A 25,842-nucleotide genomic window follows, 5' to 3' on the forward strand; every position below is an offset into this window, starting at 1 on the left:
TTGTTGGCTGAGAAGGACCAAAACGAGCCCTTCGTTTCGCGCGAGGAATATTCGCCTACGAGAGAGAGAGAGAGAGAGAGAGAGAGAGAGAGAGAGAACTTGAGGAGATACTTTTTTGCTTAGATTTTCTTTTCTACGCTGGAACGGTGAAATTGTTCGGCGAGAGAGTGTATACTCTAGCGGGGAGGGAAGGTGTAAAATAAAATCCTGGAGGCTAGTAGGTACACATGAGATCGCGGTACTCGAAGAAAAAGTCTCGAAGACGGCGAAAGGCGAAAGGAGAAGTCTGACAATGAAACGCAGGATGATCGTTTGAGCGTCGAGTCGTCCGTCGAAGGGCCGAACTGATGAGGCCGCTGTCCTTCGAGAACCTGAGGAGGCTCGTCGGTCGCAAGAAGGACCGTAACGAGCCGTCCTTCAAGCGCAGCGAGTCCTTCAAAAGGATATCGATAAGAAAAAGTTACCTGGACCGGGGCAAACGACGTAACAAGCTTCAGAAGAACTTGGAGCCTGGCAACGCGACGCCTACCATCGACTCCAACTTGAACGAAAAGCCTCTCGAAAAGCAGAGTATATCGAAAGAACAGCAACAGCAAAAATGGAAAAAACTTGAGGACGATACGTTGAGTCGGGAATCGATCAGCTACGACGAATGGTTGCAAGGTGTTAGCTCCTCGTCTCGCGAGAAACTGGACGAGGTGCATCGAGAACAGCAACAAAATAAACAGAACAAACAGCAGACTCCTGGAAAGAACAAGATTTGCAAGTTTCCGAAGCAAAACGAGCCTGACCACGTGGCTGAAGACTTGAAGGTGCTCGAGTTGGATGCCTCGCCTGTTTTACCGTCGAAACCATTTAGAGCTTCGAGCGAGACGATTCAAGAGAAGAACAATCAGCAGGATATTCTTCAGGTTCAGGAACCTTTCGTAGAGGGACCTCCCAGCGTTAGCATCAGCCTTGGTAGAATATGGAGGGACGCGGTACCCATGCCTTTTCCTTCGTCCTCAGGACCATCCGTTCATCATTCTTTGGACAGTGCTCTAAAGGAGAGGAAACCTCAACCAACGGTGGCGAGGACGGTATCGGCGCCGGAGAAGAGCATCGCAGGGAAGGACGGATCGTCCGCGTTCGGATTCTCTCTGCGAATCGGCAAGCTTGCCGATTTTCGTGCAGGGTTACTATCACTCGTTTAGTTAATTGGCTCTCGTCGACGATGAAATTGCGGGACGTGAAAGTAGTAAATTTCCATGAAAATCCTATGTTAGAAAGTTTGGAAAAAAATGCTCGAGTAAGTTTCACGAATAGTAGAAGACAGCTTTCGAATAAAGTATGGTAATTCTTTTATTGAAATTATCTCCGGCTTTCGCGTATTTATTCAGATATTAAAATGTACGCACGCACACGATATACCGCTGTAATGTTTTTCATTAAACAAGTTTCGTCAATTTCATCGATCGAAGGAAGTTTGAAAAGAGCATAGACGTGAATTAGATAATGACTTCAGGGGTACCAGGAACGGTTTCTTTAACCGGCGATCGAACAAACCGTCGCCCAGCGTGAGCGCCGAGGGCTACTTCAAGCGAACGAACGCCTCGAGGCGGTCCAGTTCGAGACGTCGTGGACGGCGAACATCTCAAAGGACGAAGAAACCTCAGCCGGTGCGATCGAACAGTCCCGTGTGGTTCGTACCGCCGGAGAGACGCCGTTCGAGACGTCAGAGGCGAGTGTGGCGCGAGATTAGATACTTTCCCGAGAGCGAGATCCCGATGATAGAGAGGATCGACGATTGGTCGTCGAATCTGTCCGACGACCAATTCGACGACTTGAAGCTGTTGCTCTCCGGCGATTTCAACGACAGACGAGAAGGTGGATTGAACTCGTTGGTCTCTTCGTCGCTGGGCTCGTTCTCAGCCACGTCCTCTTCGTCGTCAGCTTGCAGGGCTCCGAAGATCAGCGACTTCAACGAAGACAAGTTGTTCTCGGAGGAGCTACGGAGCAGCGGCGTTCTAGCACGGAGAACCACATGGAGACCGATCACTTCCAACTACTTCGCTAGCAACCAGTTCCTCAGCTTTCTGTCCAAGGGATCGAGCAACTTAATCGGCAAAGAGAAGAGCACGAGGACCACCACGGACACGTCCATGTATTACAGGTGTCTGTCGTCCACAGATAGCAGCGATACCGAGGGAGAGCCTAGCGATCTCGGTCTCGAGCGTAGGAAGAGCTCTCACGCGATACACAGGCAACAGCAACATTTGAAGAGGCAAAGGTCGGGCCTGAGAAGGAGGCCTCTCAGGCGAAAATCTCAGCTTCGAAAGGCTTCCGGCCAGCCGGTATTTCTCGTGCGAAAGTGCTCGTCCTTGAGGAAAAGACCGAGTAAGAATCGAACCAGTCAAATACCTCGGTTATTATCTGTCGATCTTTAGATTCGCACGATCCGTTCACAGCCTACGTTACTACGTGCCTTCGATCCGTGCAATTACGTTTTTACACGCCTAGGAATTCCTCCTGAGAAATATCGCGATCTTTTTATTCCTTCCTCGTGTGTGATTTCGTTGACATACCAGCGACGCTCGTGGGATTTCGTGTGAAAAACAACGTTTTACGTACACTAGGAATTGGCACAAGCTCGTTTCCTCCTCGGCTGTGTAACGAGGATCGAAATCAGCTAGGCTAAGTGCAACCGGAGTCAGGTGTTCGATCGTTGGGCTAGAACCGCCGTGTCAGTCTCGTTACGATTAACAGTCGTGAATCTACCGTCTGTCTCCTTTTCGTCTGCTACTCCACGTGATCGACGTTAATTACGTAACAGATTCGCCGAGTTTGGTTTCATTGCGGTTTTTGCCAGAGCTGAACTCGATTCGAAGCCGTGCACGTACGTCCGACTAATCGCCGCCTCCCTTCGATTTCTTTCTTTATGCCTCTCGGACGCAACAGCCTATCGACTCCTGATTGCTCTCTGCCCATATACGCCACTGTTCTTGTTCCAGTGAAAAAAGGAGAAAAAAAAAAAATGGCGCTATTGTTACCGCGAACGTTGAAATCGCATTGTTTCGCGTGCTTCTAGTTCGTTCCGCGATTAATTGACTGTGCCCAAGGGAGTAGGTGAAAGATTCAGGGATAAATACATTTTTGGAAACGCACTTTTGCCTTGGGTTCGAAACGGTACGTACAATTATCCGTCAGATGGAGTATCGAAAAATTAGGTAGACGTTTAATAGGAACAGGATCATCCCCAGCAGAGAAATTCTTGGTCCGCGTGCAATAATTCCCTTGGACGTGTTCGCGTTCGTAGGTCTGCCGCGCGCAATATGCACTTTGCCCGAAGGATCGGTCGATCCGCGTACCGATAATTTTAACTAGCTCGAACGTCCAACGTCCTCTGGCTCGCGTGAAACGCTCCTCCGCTACCAGATCGCTCTCCTTCGTCGTGCCAGAGACTTCAATCGTTCTCTGGACCAATTACCTTCCCGATAAACTTCCAAACTTTGGGGCAATCGTCGCGTGGATTGGGGATCGAAGGATGCTGAAAAGTCCATCTATTTTGGATTTCACGATGAGAATTTATCCGACGATTTGGAGAAAGAGCAGGTTCAGTCGGGAAACTAGGAAATTGATCCATCTGTCGATATAATTGGTTACGATTCGCGGGTTAGGTAGAATAGACAAAAGCGAAATCCACGACTCGGATTGTTTTACATATTTCGGCGCCAGTGTGCTTGGAGAACAATTGAGCCATTTCCCTTGTTTAGGTGCGATCGTAGGTTATTGTTCGAACAGTTTTCATTTCGTGTGTAAGAATGTCGTTGAGTAGCGGAGACTTGTTATGTAATTCGTGGAAAAGTTGGTGCAATTAGAATTGGGAGAAAGTGATTCTCTCACAGATGGACAATAATCGGTGTAGGTAGGGTTTCTTCTCCTTCCAGTTGTCAACGAATGTGACAAGTATGCAGGGAAATACGTTGGACGGCGGAGACGCGGGAATCGTTGAAATAAATTCAGCGATAATGTTGTATGACCTAGTTTCGTTGTGTGTGCCGATGCTCGCACCTGGAAAAATCGTGTCTCGGCCGTTAGCCGATCGATTCTAGGCATTTTCCCGAGTTACGAGGCGTGACGCCAGCATGCCAACTCGTTTCGCATCGCGAGACGCGCGAGACACGTGGGCAAGCTTGTTGCGACGTAGAAATTTACAATGCATACCCTTTCTAGAATTTCGCGAACGAAAAACCCGTTTGGCTGGCTTCTTTATTGCGAAATCGATCATCGCGTCGCTGGAACACGTTGCTTGGTGAACCACACTTTACTGGCGCCATACCGCTGCCGTTCCTACGTACATTCGTATTTCGATAGATTTGAACCCGAACACACTCCTCGAGTTAAACGTTTTTATTAGCGCCAATGACAATTGGTCCGAGCAACTGTGAAACGGTCGATTAGATTGTAAAATTGAAGCGACCATTTAAGCACTCTCCTGACTCGAGTGATTAACCTAGAATATCGTTAAGGTTGCATCGTTAAAGGGGCACCCCGCGAACTAAAGAACGTGGTTCTAGAACAGGTCTGTGAAATTTGCGTATTCGAAGCGCCTTGGGAATTCCTTTTCTCGGTAAATTTCATCGGTCCCCCAGATTTGGCGAGGTCACTTTCAGGAGGCCAGGTGTTTCAGAAGAGCTAGGCGCGTATGCGCTCTCCTTCACCGATCGTCCTCGAAATTCCACGGGTTTCGTGTCACGAAGAAATTACCCCGAAGGAACGAGATCGATCGCGAGAGGAGCTATCGAAAGACCACGCGTCCTTTTTCGGTGTCGATGGAACGAGCATTGAGAAATTGATCTCTCTTATTTAGCCACTCGTCCGAGGGCATGCCTCGCAATCTTCCATCCCCTTATTTACCTATTTTCGAGAACAGGCGCGATCGGTAATTGCCGAGGAATGCCAGACGCGTGCCCGTTCACCACCGAACAAAACATAAGTTTGTCGCAAGGTTGCGACGGTATTTTCTAATCGTTGCCGATTTCTTCTGATTTCCAGGGGACATTACGCAAAAGGGCTACGAGAAGAAACGGACACGTCTACTACAGCAGTATGCCTCGAAGCAGCTGGGTGAGTCGGACATTTGTTTTGCTCGCAAGGAAAAAAGTTAGCGAATAACGAGTTGTGCTCATCGTCATTTCATTCTTAGCGAAACAGCAGACAGCGCGCGGACGAGAAGCTCGCGACGGAATCGCAACACCCGGGCGTCGTTCTTTTCTCCACTCTGTACACACGGCCACTTCCGCGCTCTTTCCTTACAGTTCTCGCGTTCCCCCTGCTATTTTATTTTTACCCGGAGCAACTACCAGTGATTTATCGTCCGACGCGTTTATCGACTCGTTTAACCGACCATTCGATTCTCTCTCGCCTGAGGACGTTTCTTGCTACGTGGCTCATCAATGAACCGTGGATCTACGATTTTACACTTGGAAGATGCGTTTTATGTCGATAAAATATTGATGACCTACGGAGAGGAGGAATGATGGACGTTTGGAAAGAAAAAGTCAAAGTGCGTCGTATCGATCGTTTTCTCTCTTCTGAGAGAGACATTTTTCTTGAACACCTCACGTCGACGTTGTTGCTTTCGAATAAAGCAAATTTTTTCGTCTTCCCGTTGTAACGCGGTTGGTCTCTGTTGCGTTTTGCGTTACAGTAGTCGAAAGCTTCTCGTCCTCGTGGTCCGTGTTATAGCACGCGCGATAATCTCGCGCGCGCCTATTGCGCCACATCCAGACGCAACCAGTCTCTGTCTCTCATTCTGCTCGTTGGTAATATTAATCGCGTTCCGATTCTCAAGAGACACACGCTGCTTTCCGTGCACAATACCGCCAGATGCAATCGTAATGGGAATAAGAGGAATAAAAGGAGGAACGCAGCGTTTTCCATCCGTCACCTTCCACCGGTTTTTCTCTCTCCGTCCCTTCGTGCTCGTTCACCGGCCGTGCCAAACATTCTTCCGTCGATTTAACCACCGTATCGCTTTCGCAACTCACCTCGTCCGAGATACCACCCAGTTGCTTCGTCTTCTGCAATGTTCTTCGGACTGTCGTCACCTTGGCCTATGACGAAGAAGTTTGCGTTTATCGGAGCAGGTCGAAACTCTTGGAGATTCCTTCTGTCGGAGTGAGTTAGGAGGATATTAGAAGTAAAAGAGAAGAGTTTGGAAAGTGTGTACAAGCTCGTATCAACAGTTTTCGCATTTTCTCAGGAAGGTTGAAAAGGCTGTGTGCGAAAGACGCGGAATCGGTCGAACAGCTGCAATCGGTTGCAGTGTACATAGTGTTTAACTGTACCTGCATGCGGAAGAGTCACTTCCGCGTTATCCGCTCGTTATACGCGACACACATCTGCCATTGTCGCGTACGCGACTCGGGACTAAAGAGAGTTTTCTCGTTGGTCCACAGTCACGTTCGATTCGCCACTTTTCCTAAGCGGTTTTTCTACACGCGGAAACTCGTTAGACGTCTGCTACCGGTACGTTTCTTTCTTTTTTTCCTCTCTTTTTTTTTTTAACCCGATTAGAATCTCGACGATGCACGCCGCTGCCTTTGCTCCATTCCATTTATCCGCGAACCTTCGAACCGTGCCTGTTCCATTGTGCCAATGGTAAAACACGTTCGAGGCAAGTTTCTCGCGCGTTCGAGCTCGTTACATAGTCTTATTCGGATGGTACAAATTGTTGGTAATGAGAGAAAGCAATTTGACGATGGTTTCTTGGTAAAATGGTGGATATCTCGTGGTAGAATTTCAATTTTGCTAAGATGGAATAGGTGTAAGGTACAGGTAACTTGACGTCATATAGAATAAGTCCAGCATCGATGTAGATGTAGAGAATCGCTTCGAGAAGCATGATATATTCCCCCTAACGGTGTAAAGTTTGTATAGATATAGATATATACAATGTATTGCTGATACATTCGAGTGGCGCGAGTTGCGTTGTTAGCTCGCTAATGATCGTCACGCGTATTTCTCGCGCTGCGTTATGCCGAATGAAAAAATAGTCGAGCTGTACGAATATGGAACAATCGAAAACTGAACCGTTAGGGGATTCACCTGTCCGGAAATTAGTTTATTCTGTGAAATTTGAAACTTTGGGGATTGAAAAACTTTGAAGATTTACGAAACTTGGGGATTTGAGACTTTGAGGATTTAGAAACTTGGGGATTTGAGACTTTGAGGATTTAGAAACTTGGGAATTTGAGACTTTGAGGATTTAAAAATTTGGGAATTTGAGACTTTGAGGGTTTAAAAATTAGGGAATTTGAGACTTTGAGGGTTTAAAAATTAGGGAATTTGAGACCTTGAGGATTTAAAAATTTGGGAATTTGAAACTTTGAATATTTGAAAATTTGCGAATGCGATTTGGAAGTCCAGGACAGTTAGAAATTCTCAATTATCGCCGGAAGATTTACGGTACCATCTACACGTGTTATTCAATTGACAAAGACAAATGATCGAAAATGAACTCGTATATACCGTACGTGAGTTGATTGAGAACAGCAAGAACACATCCCGAGGTTCAGGTGTCTGAAAACAGGTATTTTCGATTTCCAGTTCGTTCTTCCCCCTACGAACGATTTATCGTCGCTTTTGATTCACGACTATCCCAGGAACACGTAACCGTGAACAAAAGGTAGCTTCTGCCTGAGGACATATTACGTATAACCAATGATTATCCTGTCACGCTATTGTGTTCGCTGCTTCATCGGTTACAACAACGTTTCATTGTCGTTTTTCAATACCTTTTAACAATACGACCAGGTCAAAGGTTCACGGATTCGAGCAGCGCTATTCCACCTAGAATAGAAACTTCTTCTCCTAACTATATCAATCTCTTCCACACGCAAAAAAAAGAATGTCTCCAATAATCTCAAGCTCCGTGAACGATTAGAAGAAAGTGATCGATAGAGAAGAAGAAAAAAATCCTTTCTAATAATATCTACTATCTCGTATCGATAGACTTGTACATATCTGATATCATTCCGCCAGAAAAATACTATACGCAGCAGTGAACTATTCAAACTCGATTTACACCGTTGGTCACGATACTGTCACGGTTCGCTCGAACGTTATTAAATTCCATGGAGCGTGACTTACGCGCGAGCATTACCTCCATTCTGATACCGTGGAATCGTAATCGAAAACAAGCCGTGACCGTAAACTTCGAAAACCACATTCTCAAAAAAAAAAAGAAAGAAAAAACCGGCTAAATTTCTAGCCGTCTGGATATCAACACACCCTCTGACCACACTTTATTTTTTAATCATTAAAACTGCTCGAACCAGATATACATACGCACACTGCAAAAAAACACGTCTGTGTACATGGTCGTATAGTTAGGCGTATAACCAGGGTAGAAGATGTGAAGAGGGAAAATAGAGGGTGGAAAACGAGGCTGGTGACGAGGCGTTTCCCCTCGTTTGAGAATCGGAACTCGCGCGGAGAGGAGTGTAGAGGAGAGGAGAGGAGAGAATGGAAGAGAAGAGAAGAGAAGAGAAGAGGAGGGAGAGAGGAGAGAGAGAGAGAAGAGTCTGGAGAAGGGTGGCTTTTTTGCATATGCACGTGTGTGGCACACAGGGGCTGGAAAGGATGGAGGAGGTGTCGGCGTCCTCGGTATCGGAGGGTTGGAGAGAACGGTGTATGGAAGCGGTGGTGGTGGTGTCGGTGTCGGAGGTGGTGGTGGCGTCGGCGTTGGCGTCGGGGTCGGCGTCGGTGTCGGTGGCCGACCACAGCCACGTGCACGACGCACGCAACGCCGTGTCACGCACAACGAGAAGCGCTATCATTCAGGTAGCGCGACGTATTGCACGATTCAACGTTTATAATTACTTTACCATACATGTATATTTGTTTCTATTGTTTTTTTTTTTGCTCTTTTTTTCGTTCTCTTTCCTGGCACCACGCCTAGACAATTACATTAGAAGTTTAGCTCTAAGGGATCTACCTACTACGCCCGGCCACAGCATATATATATATATATATATATACACATACATATTTTGTTTTAGCCATTTAGAGACATACATGCGACATTGTTCTATATAGTTGACATTGTGTGGATTGTGGTTTTTTCGGTAGGAAAAAATATATCATTTTTCATTAGACGATCTTGCTGTACGTTCTCATCGGACCAGTGTGCATTTTTGACTGTTTCTCTCTCTACGTAGCTTTTTCTTTCCTTTTCATAATATACTTCTTCTTCTCTCATTCTTTCTTAGCGTTCATTTCGATGATCATGATATATAGTTTTGTTTGTTCCTTGTACTCTCGTTTATAATAATCCGATTTGTTTTTGTCCCTGTCACTAATTTACTTGTCGCGTGTGTCTTAATTAAATCGTATGTAAGAAACGTGTAAAAGAAAAATGAGAAAATTAAATCTGACTTCCAGTTGAAGAATCATCCACCTTCTCTCTCTCTCTCTCTCTCTCTCTCTCTCCTTTCTCTTTGCGAAGTTAATTTAACGTGTAACGATTCTTGTTTACCACCGTCTCGCATGTGTGCGCTTCTTTTTTTTCTAATATATATACACATATAACGCGACGGGTCGTTCACTGGTTAGCTCGGAGGAAGAAACCCTTTGACATAAATTTGCAGAGGGCTCGGTAAAGCGGCATTGTCGCCCCGGTTAAAGGAGACGGGGAGAAAAGGGGTTCGTCGACGTACAAGAATCGCGCGATATCCTCCAAAGAGTTGTCTTTATACGCAGCAGAGAAGGAAAGAAAGAAAAAAAAAGAAAAAGAAATTTACGAGGAACGTAAGCATCGGACGGGGACCCCGTGAATAGCTGACAGGCTGTCGAGCACTCGTTGGATAATTGCAATGCCGTTGGTCCTCGTCTTAATTAAGCGGCGGGCCCCTCGGGCTTCGCACTTCACGGCACTGGCTGCGCTTCGACGACTCGTTGGCGAATTTTTCCGCGAATCCGATCCCTCTACTAACGTGTTGGTCCGTCGTGATCACAGAAAAATCCTCCCGTTAAGAACATCGTTAAATTAACCGTAATCCCCTTGCATTTCTCTCTCTCTCTCTCTCTCTCTTTCTCTTTTTTTTACCTAATTCGCAGCACTTGAATACGAGGCGAAAGAGAAAAAAATGTATACTGGAAGTCAGATTTTTTTCAAAATAAACTCAATTGTACATAAAGAAGTATTAGTATCGTGCAACGACACGTGTAGATAGTATATGGAGGTGAATTCGATCACTGATCGTCTGATTTGTAAGTGTGCACGGTTTAGATCATTATCCATGCACGTAGATAGGTACATGATGTACAGTAATAAACGAATTAATAATGCATCCGTCGTTGATCGAACAGAAGAGTTTCGTTCGACTATCCTCACACACACACACACGAATCGATCACGTTCCCTCTTTATTTTTTTTCTTCTTATTCTTCTTCTTCTTCATTTTCACCAAACGGAGATTTTTTCATTCACGGTCCCTCTGCGATTGTTAAAACGAAATCGTGGAGGGATCGAGATCGTAGCTCGAGCCATCATCATTTCACGTTTCACGATTCATCCGTATATTAATCTGAGTAATACGTAAACCATCATTCTCATCAGTAGTGATCACAGAGATGTACGTGTGACTCGACAACCTCTTCATATCCTACGCGGATTACAGTAATTCCCCGACTTTGCGTGTCAAAACGTTTGTTCCGTTTCGATTCCCTTCATACCGTAACGTGCAGAGAAAAGCTTCGCTTGGAATGGACGAATTTCTAATTCGTCGAATACCGATCACAATTATACACGTATCTCTGGTAACAAGCTGTCGTGATTAATCGCGTTCGGTTAATTAAATCGGTGTAAATTAGCGGGAAAGAGGTTTCCTCGAATCGCTAGTGCAAATCCGTGGATACGTTATCTCTGGCAACTGTTCTCGTCGTTGTTGAAGTAAAACGAATTTCCGAAAAATTTTGAAAGTTAAACCTGTTCCACGATCGTTTCCAATTAGTATCTGTGTACAGTACGGGCCAAATGTTTGGAATCACTGTTCGTTGTAAGTTACAGAAAAATTTCTGAAAAAAAGTTAGCAATTTTTTAACGAACTTTTCGTCGTTCGAATGAATCGAAACGAGGTCAAGTGCAACATCAATTTCAGGTTTACAAAGAATTAGTAGCAGATTCGGTATTGATGTAAATTGTCAGGTGCTTCGAAACTTTTGGCCGATAGTGTATATATATATATACCGAAAATTCTATAGGGACGACGTAATGATCTTACAAAAAAAAAAAAAAAAAAAAAAAAAAAAAAAAAAAAAAAAAAAAAAAAAAAAAAAAAAAAAAAAAAAAAAAAAAAAAAAAAAAAAAAAAAAAAAAAAAAAAAAAAAAAAAAAAAAAAAAAAAAAAAAAAAAAAAAAAAAAAAAAAAAAAAAAGTTGTGGAATGAGAAGACACTTTGGTTTTTTTCTTTTCAATTTTAAGGGTTCCTTGAAAATATTGATCTAAATTATAAAATTCGACACGAACTTATGGGATGTACGATTTAAAGTACGATAACAGAAAGACAGAGAACAGTTGAACAATTACGAAAGTGCATAGGGCTTGAAGAGGTTATGGTTATCATGTTTTTCTTTGATGTAGCTCGCTTGCTTGTAATCCCTCGTGCGTACCGATTCGAGCAGAGATGCTTTTACACCTTAGATACCTTTGTAATTCGACTTAGCCGGGACCGGTTGTTCCACCTTCGGGTGACTCGAGATCGCAGGCCGGCCATCCGTCGGCATTCTTGCGTCCCGATCTCGACACACTGCGCGCGGATCTGCCCGCAAACACGGTGGCTGACAATTCGACCTATTTCCGCATACTTGCTTGTATCGAAACGGATGACAATGTTGGTGAAATAATTCGTGATAACGTTACAAAGATGGCTTACGCGAGGAATATTTTCTATATTTATGTACATATTTCTGTTTCCTTTTTTTTTCTCTGTTTCTCTTGTGTTTTTTTCTCTTTTTTTCTCTCTCTCTCTCTCAGATGAAACTTGACGATTTGCAAACGACGACAGTTAGTTTGGAAAAAAAGAAAAACGAACGCACCACGACTGGTGGTCGACGAGGAGTGTCTAGACGAGACGGAATATCAATTATAATAGAGAAAAGTTTCCGATCGTTAAATCCCTCTTTTGCTACTACCGCGTTGCTGTGATCGTTGGGAATAACGAACCCTGTGAAAAAGAGGAAACCGAGTGTTATTTATTCGAAGGGCGGTAAAACGATAATAAAATATTCGTCTGTCGAGTCTCGTTAAATGAACGGTGCAGGATATGGAGGTCCTTAGAAGTTGCCTGTGTAATTTCTCGTAACAGTAACTCGGAGCTTGAAGTCTCTCTCTAGAAGTGAATATGATTCGATCAAATATCTGTTACACGTATTCGTCGAGAAGAAGAGAGAAAAAAGCAAGATTTTAACGTTCCTACGATCGTTTTATCAATCCACAGGGAATTAGCTATTAACGTTTCAAGTTGGACAGAGAGTTTACGATCGGTACGGGGTTATTGGAAACGTTGAAGCGTTGAAAGATTGATAGGAGCGAGAAGGGTAGGGTAATGGAACCAGCCAGCAATCCTGTTGATAATAAAAGCGTCGAAGGACCGTTGGGTTGGTTACGACGAGTCGCGCGTTGCATTCCACCGAGCGTCTTTAAAAGAAATTGTCTGGATAGAGTTGAGGTTACGTGGAAGTTGTCCCGTCGCCGTGATTCAATCGCGTCACAGCCCACCTCCTCTTCTGACCTCCCTGCGCCACTGCAGAGCTGCGAACAATCGATAAAAGTGAAATCGTCGTCGCAGCTTCCGAAGGTGGAACGACCGTTTTTAGACCCTGGCCAAAGAAACGATTCTCTTCCACTCACGCTTAACCCTTTTCTCGCGATCCACCCGGTTGCAATCACGTCCAATTTGTAGATGAAATCTCGAGTACCTTTAGAGTAACGTTAGAGACGAATGGAGTTGTGTATTTCGTACTGGAAATATGAATTGCTTGTGCATAGTAGAGGCTTGGATAGAGAATTGTGAAAGATTTCTTTGGGCTGGGTGGTAGAGAAGAGGCGAGAGCAGTGAAACTAGAGCAGAGATAGAAGGAACGAGAAACGTAGCCACCCTTGTCGATCCTGGTAGATCTCCTTTCTTTGTCTATGTGGCGTTGTTGTTGTTGTGTTGCATGCAGGAGGCCGGCTAGTACCTGGCGGGATCGCCAGTCCCCCGGGATCTGGCGGCTCCACCGGAAACACCGGGAACTCGAACTCGGCGGCTGCGAGACGCGGCAATCGCAGACTCACGCGCAATGAGAGCCGCTATCATTCCGGTGAGTACATCACAGCTGGACGATCAAACGGTCCAATGCGACGAAAAGAAACGTTAACGGGTTCTTAACCCTCGGACGACGGCGGTTCTACATGCATTACCGTTTATTTATTCAAACTATAGGCCGCAGACGGTCCGCGCGAGCCGATCCTACGCTCTGTGCCCGCAAACCGGCTTCTTCTTCGTCCTCCTCCTACTTCGTCGCTATTTTCCTTCGTCCGTTCGATTTTCTTCCCTTTTTATTTTTCTTTTTCCTTATCACGTCTCGCTGTCAATTTCGTTCTTTTTTTTCTTTTATTTGTCCCTTTTGTACATTTCGTGCGCAAACTTTCGTTTTTCTCTTCTAACGTAGCTCTGAGATGGAGTTGGACATTGACACGTTCAATGCCCTTTTCGTAACATCCTGCCTTTTATAATTCACACGACATTTTCTAACTCGATTATATGTGTAACAATTTGAAGAAAAAAGCTTAACGTGTGTGAACGTGTTAATAACATCTCTTACTTTTAGAAGAGAAACCTACTTTCCGTTTGTCTGTTTTTTTTTTTCTTGTTTCAACGGAGGATGTTTTTTTTACGTAATCTACGTAGAGCGGAGCTCCGCGGAGCCGCTCGAGAGTATTGAAATTTCATGGAAGAATTAGCAAGGAGGCCGTCGTCGCTAGGGTTAATCCAGCAACCGTAGAAACTAGATGCGACAGATTCTCAATCAATAAAATCCTGCGCTGCCATTTTCCGGAATTACGCGAGCCCCTCTCTCTGGTATTACAGGCTGCGCGTGTAGCAATAGCCTTTCATCCTTTCTTTGCCACTTGTACAACGTTTAAATGCAAATCGGTCGTGTAGCTTGGTGAAAAACGAATTTCCTCAATTTAACGAACTGATCGAGAATACGTCGCGTGGTAATTAGACATTATTGAACGGTACCGCGACCGGTACACGTATTATCGGGAGTTCGAAAGGCATAATAGAATCCTCCACACACTGGACACGCTTCAAATTCGTAATCTGCGTGTGAATAATTGTGCTGCATTAAGCTCGATTAGCTCGGTACACGGAAACATGCTTCACGAGTGCAAGGAATGCGCTTTCGGTGCGAGTGGTCTCGGCTCTGATAAAGCATTTCCTGCGTCTGAAACGCGTATGCGTGCAATTACTTTTAAGCAAATCGTAAAACCAGTAGCAGCTAGATACGAGGATGGAAACCTTTCTACCACGGGAACCGTTCGGTAAACGAGAAAGAAAAGGGAAAGAAAGACGTTTACAACAGATTTCCAAGTTTCCTCGTTTCTTCTTCTTTCTCGATGGTTTTCCAGAAAATATTGGCATGGAAGGAGAGCTTTGTCGACGAGCACGGGTCAAAGCTGGTATGTCGGCGCGGTGCTCGTCGGAACGGAACGAAAACCGAACGGTTCTCCGTGCGTAAAAGTCCGCATAGAAACTTCATTTATCTAGAGGCAGAGAGCGAAGCTCGGCAATCTCGCAGCTGGTGCACCGTTACCGGTCCAAGAGGACGAACATGCCGTGCCGAAGATAAGTCGCTGCCCATCCGAGGAACGTCCGCGCGCGGTTGCACGCAAATACTTATTGTTACACTCGAACTAGAGGAAATCCGCCAGTCGAATGCTCTCGATTTGTATCCTCTTACAGCATGGAGCGTACTTCTCGTCACCTTAGAAAATTTTAAAAATATTGATATTCATATATTTCATTGCGCGCGATTACGCTCGAACTGGAGGAAATCCGCCAATCGAATGCTCTCTATATCCTTTTTCCTCGATGAGTATCCTCTTCTAGCATGGAACACTCTTCTGATCACCTTGACGACTTCGAAATTGGAAAAATTAAAAAAAAAAAACTGATATTCAAGATGTTTCAATTTTATTTTTTCACGTACGTGCTTGCGGACGATCGTAAGGTCGATCGAAATATAGAGCGAGGCGTAATAGAGACGAGCGGATTCGGTCAGCGAGTTGTTGCATTTCCGGTCTAGGTATATTTGTATCGTTATTACGACATTGTGCAACGTCGGGACGCGGTTTGTTACGTGGAGCACGTTGCGCGATTGCACGTGAGAGTGCACACGCGTGTAGCGATGGAAATAAGATAATTCGATACGCTGCTTTCCGGAAAAATTCCGGGATAAATTACTGTACGAAGAAGCAAGAGAGAAAGAGAGAAGCCTACCGTGCGGGTGAAGAGCTACCTCGACTTCACAATCCCTAAAAGTTCATCTAAAAATTCCTTCACCGTGGAACAAACCGAAAAATGGAAAAAAATAAAAACTCCAGATAAATGAAGTATTTATGCTGAACGAGAAATTGCCAAGAATTTAACCAACACACACACACACACACAAACAAACACACACATTGCATAGTATTAGAAATTATGCATAGAGAGGCTTTGCCGCATTACCACACTTGTGATTTTAAGCTAAGATGTAAGCGTTTCAGGATCCTTTTAATACGCGTGTCTCCTCTAAAATCTGTAAAAGAAAAAAGCAGTCGATGTTAATATCGCGCCAGAAGTTTTGAGAGGTTTATATTCAGTTGATCATTCCGACTCTGAATGCACGCAGAGGTCCGCCAGGAGGCGGTGCAGCAAGCTTTGGCGGCGATGCAGGGCCGTCCTAAGCCGTCGTTGCCCATGCCGTCGAAAAGAACGTCCGTGATGGCCAGAAGTCCCGACCGGGAGCGTCGCGACAGCGGGGAATCGAGTAGCGACGAGGACAGCGTGGTCACCGAGGAAAGTCCCGGTGCTGGTGGTCCCACGGGTATATACACCATTCGAATCTCATTGTTTCTTCCTTTAGCTATCTCTTTCCTTACTTCGCCTTCTTGTGTTCTTCGCGCCGATAAATTTCACCACACGCGTCTCTTCCTTCGGTTCGCCGTGGCTCGATCGGTTATCTATTTGCACTCGGCAAATGATGGAACTGGTTATGCGACTTTTCCATTCAACAGCCGCTTGGATTCCGTACGGTTAATGCGAATCCGTTGTCGAGATACTCGGACCCAGCTCGCTGTACACGCTTAACCCGCCGTTTACACGATTAACTCTCTCAATCGAGACTCTTTCTCGAGACTCTGCGTTTCTAGGAGGAACGAGAAAATTCACGTGTAACGTAAAGTAGAAACTTGGTCCTTTCTTTTCTTCCAACTTGCTCGATTTTCCGAATTTTTTTAAATAGCGAAATAAAATTCCGTCGAGGAGTCGTGTAACTGCAGGGTTAAGCGTAGCTTGTTGAATATTTGAAAGCATTGAGAAAGGACGCGCTAGAGAGGAGGCTATTTGACGGTGGAATTTTAGGCACAGGACTGTCGGATACTAGCAGCACCGGTTCGGCGCGAGACACGCCTCCACCCCCAAGACCACCAGCCAGGAGACCTCCTGGTGCGGACATCACCGACATCGCGGAATACACGCCCCATGCCTACTGCAACATCCAGCCTCCGGACGTGACGCACACAAGCAACACACCGGCTGCACAGCAGTCGACCAGGCGACCGGGCGCCGATCGAGTGAATCGTTATCACGTCGTCGAGGATCAGAACAACACCGGGACCACCGGACGTTGGAAGGTCTCCGCGAAGATTCAACAGTTGCTGAACACGTTGAAACGGCCGAAACGTCGACCTCTGCCCGAGTTCTACGAGGACGACGACATCGAGCTCGAGATCGCGGCTAATCCCAAGGATCCGAATGCACCGAAACCTGAGGGCGGTTCTATGACCTCCGCGGTCGGCGAACAATCATCCGTGGCCGCTGGTTTACCTAGGTCTCTCGAGGCCGCTATACAGAGGTGACTAAAATCCAAACGAAGGTTCAACCTCGTTAAAGTTCCTATCTAAATGACAAGATCTCGGTATGAAATGTTTCGTATAGGTATGGTTCCGCATCGTACAAGGCGCCAGTGGCGACCGTGCTCGATCCAAACGGCAAGCTATGCGTAACGCTCACGTATGGAAAACTCCTAAGTCGTTCCCATAAAATAGCCTACACGTTGTTGAACAAGGCTCTAAGTCGTGGCGGCGATTGCTGTCTGAAACCGGGCGATCGAATCGCCCTGGTCTATCCGAACAACGACCCGATAAGCTTCATGTGCGCCTTCTACGGTTGCCTCCAGGCTGGTATTGTACCTGTACCCATCGAGGTCCCTCTAACGCGTCGAGATGCCGGCTCCCAGCAGATTGGTTTCCTTTTGGGTAGCTGTGGAATTCAGGTAATTCAACTGAACCTTTTGTCGAGAGTATAGAAAGCAGCAAAGTAGGAAACAAACCTCGAAATTCTTTCCAGGTGGCGTTGACCAGCGAAGCTTGCCTGAAAGGCCTGCCAAAGACCGCAGCTGGCGAAGTTGTAGCGTTCAAAGGGTGGCCGAAGCTACATTGGTTCGTGACAGAACACTTGGGTAAAACACCGAAAGATTGGCTGCCACCGCCTCGATTGACAGACGACACACCGGCGTACATCGAGTACACGACGGACAAAGATGGCTCGGTGATGGGTGTAACGGTGACGAGATCAGCTATGTTGGCGCATTGTCGAGCTCTGACGCAAGCCTGCGGCTACACGGAAGGGGAGAACGCGGTGTGCGTTTTGGACTTCAAACGTGAGGTCGGTCTGTGGCACAGCACCCTCACCAGCGTTCTAAATGGGATGCACGTGATCTTCATACCGTACGCTCTGATGAAAGTGAACCCCGCGAGTTGGATGCAAATGATCACGAAACACCGCGCGAGCGTAGCCGTGGTGAAGTCGCGAGACCTCCACTGGGGTCTCCTTGCCACGAAGGATCACAAGGATATCTCGCTGTCGTCGTTGAGGCTGTTGCTGGTGGCTGACGGTGCAAATCCATGGTCGCTCTCCTCCTGCGACCAGTTTCTCTCGGTATTTCAGTCGAAGGGCTTGAGACCGGACGCTGTCTGTCCTTGTGCATCGTCCAGCGAGGCGCTCACTGTATCTGTGAGACGACCGGGTCGTGCTGGAGTAAACGCTACCGGGCGTGGCGTCTTGTCTATGTCCGGACTGAGTTACGGAGTTGTCAGAGTGGATCAAGAGAATTCTCTCACTTCCCTCACGCTTCAGGACTGCGGCCAAGTGATGCCTGGAAGTAAGTCTTCTTATTTAGACGTTTCTCCGTTAGGGCGCTCAATGTGAAACGGTGTTGATAAGATTGGGAATGCTCGTTCTCGACAGGTATCGTGGTGGTGATCAAAATGGAAGGACAGCCCTTCATATGCAAAACTGACGAAGTGGGCGAGATCTGTGTGCACAGTTCAGCCACTGGAAATCAATACTGGGGATTACAGGGACTGACGAACAATACGTTCAAAGTATCCCCACTCCAGGCTGATGGAAGTCCGCTTGGCGATGTGGAATACACGCGTTCTGGTTTATTGGGTTTTCTGGGTCCCGGAGGCCTCGTGTTTGTCTGTGGATCGCGCGACGGCCTCATGACTGTCACGGGAAGAAAGCACAACGCTGACGATATTATAGCTACAGTTTTGGCCGTCGAACCGATGAAGTTCATTTACCGCGGTCGAATAGCCGTTTTCAGCGTGCGCGTTCTCAGGGACGAGAGAATATGCGTGGTCGCGGAGCAACGACCCGATTGCAGCGAGGAAGAAGTACGCGTGTTTTTCTTATTCCGTTTAACAACCCTGCTATTTATTTATAGAAACTCTCGACGATCGTGTACGGATTTTTCAGAGTTTCCAATGGATGTCCCGAGTGCTTCAAGCTGTTGATTCTATCCACGCTGTCGGGATATATTGTCTCGCTTTGGTCCCGCCGAATTATCTGCCGAAAACACCGTTGGGCGGTATTCATCTGTCGGAAACGAAACGACGTTTCCTAGAGGGTACCCTACACCCGGCTAATGTTCTTCTTTGTCCGCACACTTGCGTTACCAATCTACCGAAACCACGCGAAGTCCATTCAGGTAAGCGATTGCACATTCACGTGTGAGTACTATCCCCGAACCAGGTGCCTCGATTAATAGAAAATACGGACTTTCAATGAATTACATGAATGTCAGCAAGTACAAAGACGTATATACGCTCTTTTTCTTTCGTTGTAACATTACTACGTTTCTTTATTTTCTCTCTCTTTTCTTTACGTATTGTTGATTTAAGCGAAGACCCATGAAATTGGTAGAAGAATTGCCAAGTTGGACGTTGTCGAAGAAAGAGAGCGAAGATTGTATCGCGTCGATGGATATATTACCAATTTTTTTGGATCGTTTCGCTTAAGATGTACATGAGAATGATTATTGGGAGAATGAATGAGCAGTTCTTTACGATTAATTCCGCGATCACAGACGTTTTATTCGCTCTGTTCGACGAAGAAAGAAATTCGGATTAACGCGATGGGACGTTAACACTTACGCTTTTCTTACAAAGTCATCAGTAGGCTTATTTATTAGTAACTTAGCACAAATGTACAAAGTATATAACTGTCTCTTGCTACATATCATGTATTGTTAACCCGCCCAACACTAAAATATTATATTTAATGCTTAGCATGATTTTCTATTATTTTTGCCCTTCTTTCTTTTGGCTGAGTTCCGAACACCCTGTAGTTGGTCCAAGCCTATAGACAAAGTTACTTTTTAGCGATGTGAGATTCTTCTCGATCTTTTCTATCACTATTCCAAAAAGAAAAAAAAAAGGGGGGGAAGATTACAATCTTCTCATCAATGTTGCATTCTATTTTCCACGCGAGTATGCTTTCGATTAAATTTCACATCGCTATTGTGTCGTGTACGTTTTGGAGAAGCACCGAATTATTTTGTTCATTAAGTATGTACAGTTCAATGGAATGCTCGGAGCACGTCTTGTATATAGGACGTGCGTATTAATCACCTTTCGACAATAACGAACCAGTTCACGAACCTAGCTTTGATTTTCCGGCCTCAGTCAGGGGAGAGTGTGTGAGCTACTCATTATTGGGTTGAGTGTTTGTGTTGGTTTACTAACGGAATGGTGCGGGGGCGTGTAGCGGGGGATTCTGTTGCAGACGTTGGTCCGGCCAGTGTGATGGTGGGCAACATTGTTCAGGGTAATAGACTGGCCTCGGCTCAAGGACGAGACATGGGTGTCTTGGACGAGGATAGTGATAATGCTAAAAAGGTAAAATTTCTATCACGTACCAATATCTCATCTTATACACCACCCTTCTGTTTCTCCGCTTACTCACCACATTTTCCATGTTTTCAATTTCCAGTATCAGTTCATCTCAGAGATCCTACGATGGCGTGCAGTCAGTACCTCCGATCACGTGATTTTCACGTCTCTGAACGCGAAGGGAGCGGTAGCAACCTCTTTGTCTTGCTCGCAATTGCACAAGAAGGCCGAACGAATCGGGAATTTGCTGTTAGACCGTGGAAGGATCAATACAGGGGACCACGTGGCGTTAATATTTCCTCCTGGTACAGACTTGATATGCGCGTTTTATGGTTGCTTGTATGTTGGAGCCGTGCCAGTTACAATTAGGCCACCTCATCCGCAAAACCTCCAAACCACTTTACCAACTGTTCGCATGATCGTGGACGTGAGTAAGTCTGTGCTCGTGCTCACGAATCAGAATCTCCTGAAACTGCTGAAGACAAAGGTACATGAACGTGTCATGTGTTTTTATATACCTATATGTATATATATAAATGTATATCTATTCGGTCGATGTCGTGTCTTTAACCCTTTAACTGCTCAACCTGAACAATGTCTTGTTAATTAAACTGAATTTCTGATGTCTTGCTCGGGAGAGGAGTGTGCGGTTAAAGCGTTAAATTATTTTTCTTCTTTTCTTAACGAGTGATTATAATTATTACGTATTGATACTATAGGAAGCGAACAATGTCGTGGACATTAAGAGTTGGCCGACGATTCTCGATATGGACGACATGCCAAAGAAGAAGCTACCTGTTATGTATCGAGCGCCCACTGCGGAGATGCTGGCATATTTGGATTTCAGCGTCTCGACTACGGGCATGCTTGCCGGAATTAAAATGTCCCATGCAGCTGTGACGTCTCTGTGTCGTGCCATGAAACTTGCCTGTGAATTGTATCCATCTAGACACATCGCTCTGTGCCTGGATCCTTACTCTGGATTGGGATTCGCTCTCTGGTGTTTGAGCAGTATATACAGCGGTCATCATTCCATACTTATACCGCCGTCGGAGGTTCGTTTCCTCTCCCTATAGGCGGTTCGTGAATAAAAGGGGACATATTTTAATATCTCTCTTTGTAGGTGGAGGCTAATCCAGCGTTATGGTTGTCAGCGGTTAGTCAGTCCAGAGTGAGAGACACGTTTTGTTCTTACGGTGTGATGGAGCTGTGCACAAAGGGTCTTGGCTCTTCTGTTCACGCTCTGAAAGCGAGAGGAGTTAGTTTGGCCTGTGTCAGAACGTGCGTGGTTGTAGCTGAAGAGAGACCGCGAATCGCTCTAACAACGAGCTTCAGTAAACTCTTCTCAGCTTTGGGACTCAGTCCACGTGCTGTCTCGACGTCCTTTGGATGTAGAGTAAACACAGCTATTTGCTTACAGGTTTGCACCTCACTGTGTTTAATGAAAATACAACTTTTCTCTTTCGTTTAAAATGTCATTTAATAAAAGGTCTTAGAGTTTTCTTCAGCTACACGCTAAATGATATTCTCGAAACAGGGAGCATCGAGTCCAGAACCTTCCACAGTATACGTTGATCTTCGTGCATTGCGCAACGACCGAGTGTCTCTGGTCGAACGAGGTAGTCCACACTCCTTGTGCCTGATGGAATCAGGCAAATTACTCCCTGGAGTGAAAGTGATCATCGCTAATCCAGAAACGAAAGGACAGTGTGGAGATTCTCATTTAGGCGAAATTTGGGTGCAATCTGCTCACAATGCCAGCGGCTATTTCACAATATACGGTGACGAGAGCGATTACGCGGATCACTTCAACGCTCGCCTCGTCACAGGAAACACGAACGAGGTTTACGCAAGAACCGGCTATCTTGGTTTCTTAAGACGTACCGAGAGCGTTCAACAGTCGGTTATCAGTGACATTCCCGGTGACACTTCCGCTGAAGCGGACCTCGTTCCTGGTGACGCTGAATTACACGATGCTGTGTTTGTAGTAGGCGCCCTCGACGAAGCTATTCTGCTCAGGGGAATGCGATACCACCCGATTGACATTGAGAATAGCGTAATGAGGTGTCACAAAAAGATAGCAGAATGGTGAGTAAATGATATCTCCTGGAACGATAATAATAGTAGGAATATCAATAACACTGTATTCCCCTTTTGATTGTAAACAATAACGTTTGTACGATTCACAGTGCCGTATTTACATGGACCAACCTCCTAGTAGTAGTGGTGGAACTGGACGGGAGCGAAAGCGAAGCTTTAGATCTCGTAGCACTGGTTACCAGCGCGGTTCTCGAAGAACACCATCTGGTAGTTGGTGTGGTGGTCGTTGTGGATCCAGGAGTGGTACCGATAAATTCGCGTGGCGAGAAGCAACGAATGCACTTGCGTGATGGTTTCCTAGCGGACCAACTCGACCCCATCTACGTCGCGTATAATATGTGAGCGATATCGGAGGACGCGGCAAATGCATTACATAGTGAACGACGCGAGACTGGTATCGTACTTTCCAGTCACGTTGTTGCCTCTACTCCCATGTCGACGCATAGCTGCTCTCGACTCGAAGTCGCAAGCTGCATTTCAAATTTTTATCCTTCCTTAAGGAAGACGATTTCTCGGTGGAGAAGAAACTGGAATATATTACGAGGACTCTACGTATTTTTAAAGCGAACGTCGTCCCTAAACAATTTATATTTTTCCTCGGAGAGAGGAACACGCGTGTACTCAAATCTTTTCGTCGCGTTGATGCATTGAAAGGAGTGAGAAAGTTTGTTGCACTTTGAAACTTGAAATTTTTCACTTTCCACGTTAGAAGTGGTAAGTGTGAACAACTTTTAGATGCACAAGCGGGGACGATACAAAATGAACCGTTTTCTACGTGAAACTTTGACAAGGAAAACAAAAATACAACAGTCCGAAAAGTCACCAATGACGATTAAATTCTACACGAAACAGTGAAAAAAATATTGAAACGATACGCACAGCGCATTATTGATGCTTAGAGGGTTAACAAGACTTACGTAACTCTACGTATTGTACCAACGAACTATCCGCAGCGAAGGAGTAACTAAAAATGCGCAAAAATATAATCTCGAATACCTTCGAACTACAGACTGCCACGACAAGTATGTACAGCTCAGACACGACTCAGCTGTTTTCGCTAAAATCGTGCTTTTATACATTGTATTACCTGAATGTTAAAGTGACGAATAGTACCATTCATTATTTATCAACGACATCAGAACGGTAGTGAGCTTTTTTACAAGTGGAAAAATGGGAGAAGTTTTTTTTAACGGAGACGTAAACTCTAACGAGGGCGAGTTCTATCACGCTCTCGTGAATGAAAAGTGGACGATTATTCCGCGAACTACAGGTATACACACACAAGTATCTGATGTCTATTAGAGAAAAGTAAAAGGAAAACAATTTGATACAATTTATCGTAGACTCGTGTAGCTTAACGATTTTTTACTACGTAAAGTAACGATTAGCTTACGTAATCATACGTAATCATATTGTAAACGTAAAAAATTTTAACTGTCGACATTTTTTCTAACGTATTGACGCTGAGAAAGCACATACAGTTCGCTATCGCTCTGACTATCTAATTTTTATGGAATTTCGTTCGGAATAATTTGTATACGTTGTTGGTATCGTACAACGATTTCGATGTGAATCGATTTGGAAGCGTGACCGAGAACGGTTCCAAGTCGTTAAGGAGTTTGATCGTATTTAGCTGCGTCGCGCACAACACCGCCCTTTTATACGTTAGAGTATTTATATTATATTCAGCAGCACGCAATAAACTTAACACTTGGTCTCATATTTGTTCCGAAAACGTACACTTTTTTTTTTTTTAAACAAAAGCGTCCATTAAATGTTTACCTCTTTTTCGTCTTATGAAATAATAGACACAATGTTGTAACGCGTATATTTTTGACTTTGTAAAGTTTAGAGAACGATTTATTGCGTGCTGAGAGGGTACACTTTGAAAAACCATTCGGAAACCAGATTAACTTGGCCAATTTTTCCATAGGAAAGATTAATCGCAGTAAGGCGAATTCGCATCTCAGGGTTTTAGGTCGTTTATAACAAACGGTGATATATTTGAAAGAGAAACAAAGAAAGAAACTATTTAGAACGCCTCTTTTTTGGACGATATTTAAGAAAGAAAGAAATCTGATATACAGTGGGACAAAGAATTCAAGCGAAAGTGCTGTCGAAGTAGCTAGTATTGATGCGTCTCATTCCGCGGTTTCTGACTTTAGTCAATATGGAAAAGTTACCCTCGAATTACGAACAATTGGTGAACAGTACGCGCCAAAAATTTACGCGCTAACTTTCTTCTCCCTCCTTTTTTACTTTTTTAATGCACAAACGCGTTCTCGTCGTGAAACTGGTCTCGGCTAAAGCTCAAACCACGTAGATCGACAACGCTATCGCAATAATCGACTTTCGGGTTAGAATTGCTCGAATCAAAGATTTCCAATTTTTACTTTTTCATTCGTTATCTTTATGTTTTTACTCTTTGACTGAATTGTTCAATTATTACTATAGATGAAACTATAACTAAAAAGAAATGATACGAACAAGTAAGTGAAATATTGGTAACGTGTAAATTATCATGGCCTATTTACGGCTGTTCACAAACACAGATACGAAATGAAAGTTTTAAAGCTTTCGAGTGTAAGCTGTGCCCATTAGGATAAGTTTCCTAATGTTTCGCGTGATGAAACTAGCTGCAACGCTGGCGAAACGTTGAGAAACTTATCCTGTTGAATGTGGCTTACACCCGAAAGCCTCAAGCAGTATAAACTGTAACAGATATGAAATTGACGAGCAAAAACTTTCGAAACAATTTCGATGCAGACCCCGAAAGTCGATAGCGTTCTTCCCCATTTCCTTGGAATTTTATTATTTTCAAGACTTTTCTACTATTGTGTACATTTGTTGATAGTTTTATAATTTTATATTCTTATTTTAATATAATGGCATACAGATACGAGGTGTGCACTTGCTCCAAGGGCATCGTGCATTGACCGTTGTATGAAGTGCGTTGCTATTCAAACGAAGCAAGTTTGTCAATTTTTTGCATCGTTAGAAGGCTCGTATTGAACTTCGTATGAAAATAGACGCGCACATATTAAAACTACATATCATAGACTCGTCTTTTGTTGCACAAAAATGCAACTTATTTGAACTTCCTAGGGAATTTAGTTCTTTTGAACGTTACATGAAAACTGAACTGCATTGCTGACGGTTTTTGGTCGTTTCTTTGAAAGAATGAAATTTCAAACAAGACCAAGGCCTACTTTCAATAAAATAGTATTTTCTATGACGTTTCTTCCGATAACAATGACGTTTCTTTACTTT

At 44.8% G+C, this 25,842-nt stretch overlaps 1 protein-coding gene across 1 annotated transcript; it reads left to right on the forward strand.

The window, feature by feature from the left end:
- Positions 1 to 347: 347 nt before the first annotated feature.
- Positions 348 to 23,006, forward strand: LOC108575893 (disco-interacting protein 2 homolog A). Its single transcript, XM_017938825.1, has 17 exons — positions 348 to 1,174; positions 1,505 to 2,376; positions 5,035 to 5,106; positions 8,614 to 8,826; positions 13,209 to 13,346; positions 15,927 to 16,121; positions 16,658 to 17,150; positions 17,234 to 17,570; positions 17,645 to 18,458; positions 18,545 to 18,975; positions 19,058 to 19,289; positions 20,348 to 20,478; positions 20,573 to 20,959; positions 21,192 to 21,527; positions 21,596 to 21,892; positions 22,010 to 22,560; positions 22,662 to 23,006. Exons 1-17 carry the CDS (start codon positions 348 to 350, stop codon positions 22,912 to 22,914), a joined length of 6,579 nt encoding a protein of 2,192 aa, XP_017794314.1. The 3' UTR covers positions 22,915 to 23,006.
- Positions 23,007 to 25,842: the final 2,836 nt, after the last annotated feature.

This window comes from Habropoda laboriosa, unplaced genomic scaffold, assembly GCF_001263275.1.
Source record: "Habropoda laboriosa isolate 0110345459 unplaced genomic scaffold, ASM126327v1 scaffold243, whole genome shotgun sequence".
Classification (NCBI taxonomy): domain Eukaryota; kingdom Metazoa; phylum Arthropoda; class Insecta; order Hymenoptera; family Apidae; genus Habropoda; species Habropoda laboriosa.

Coding starts and splice junctions, on each gene's coding strand:
- LOC108575893 (XM_017938825.1), top strand. CDS start 348: ATGAGGCCGCTGTCCTTCGAGAACCTGAGGAGGCTCGTCGGTCGCAAG. Junction 8,827..13,208: donor CGAGAAGCGCTATCATTCAG/GTAGCGCGACGT, acceptor TGTTGCATGCAG/GAGGCCGGCTAGTACCTGGC. Junction 13,347..15,926: donor TGAGAGCCGCTATCATTCCG/GTGAGTACATCA, acceptor GAATGCACGCAG/AGGTCCGCCAGGAGGCGGTG.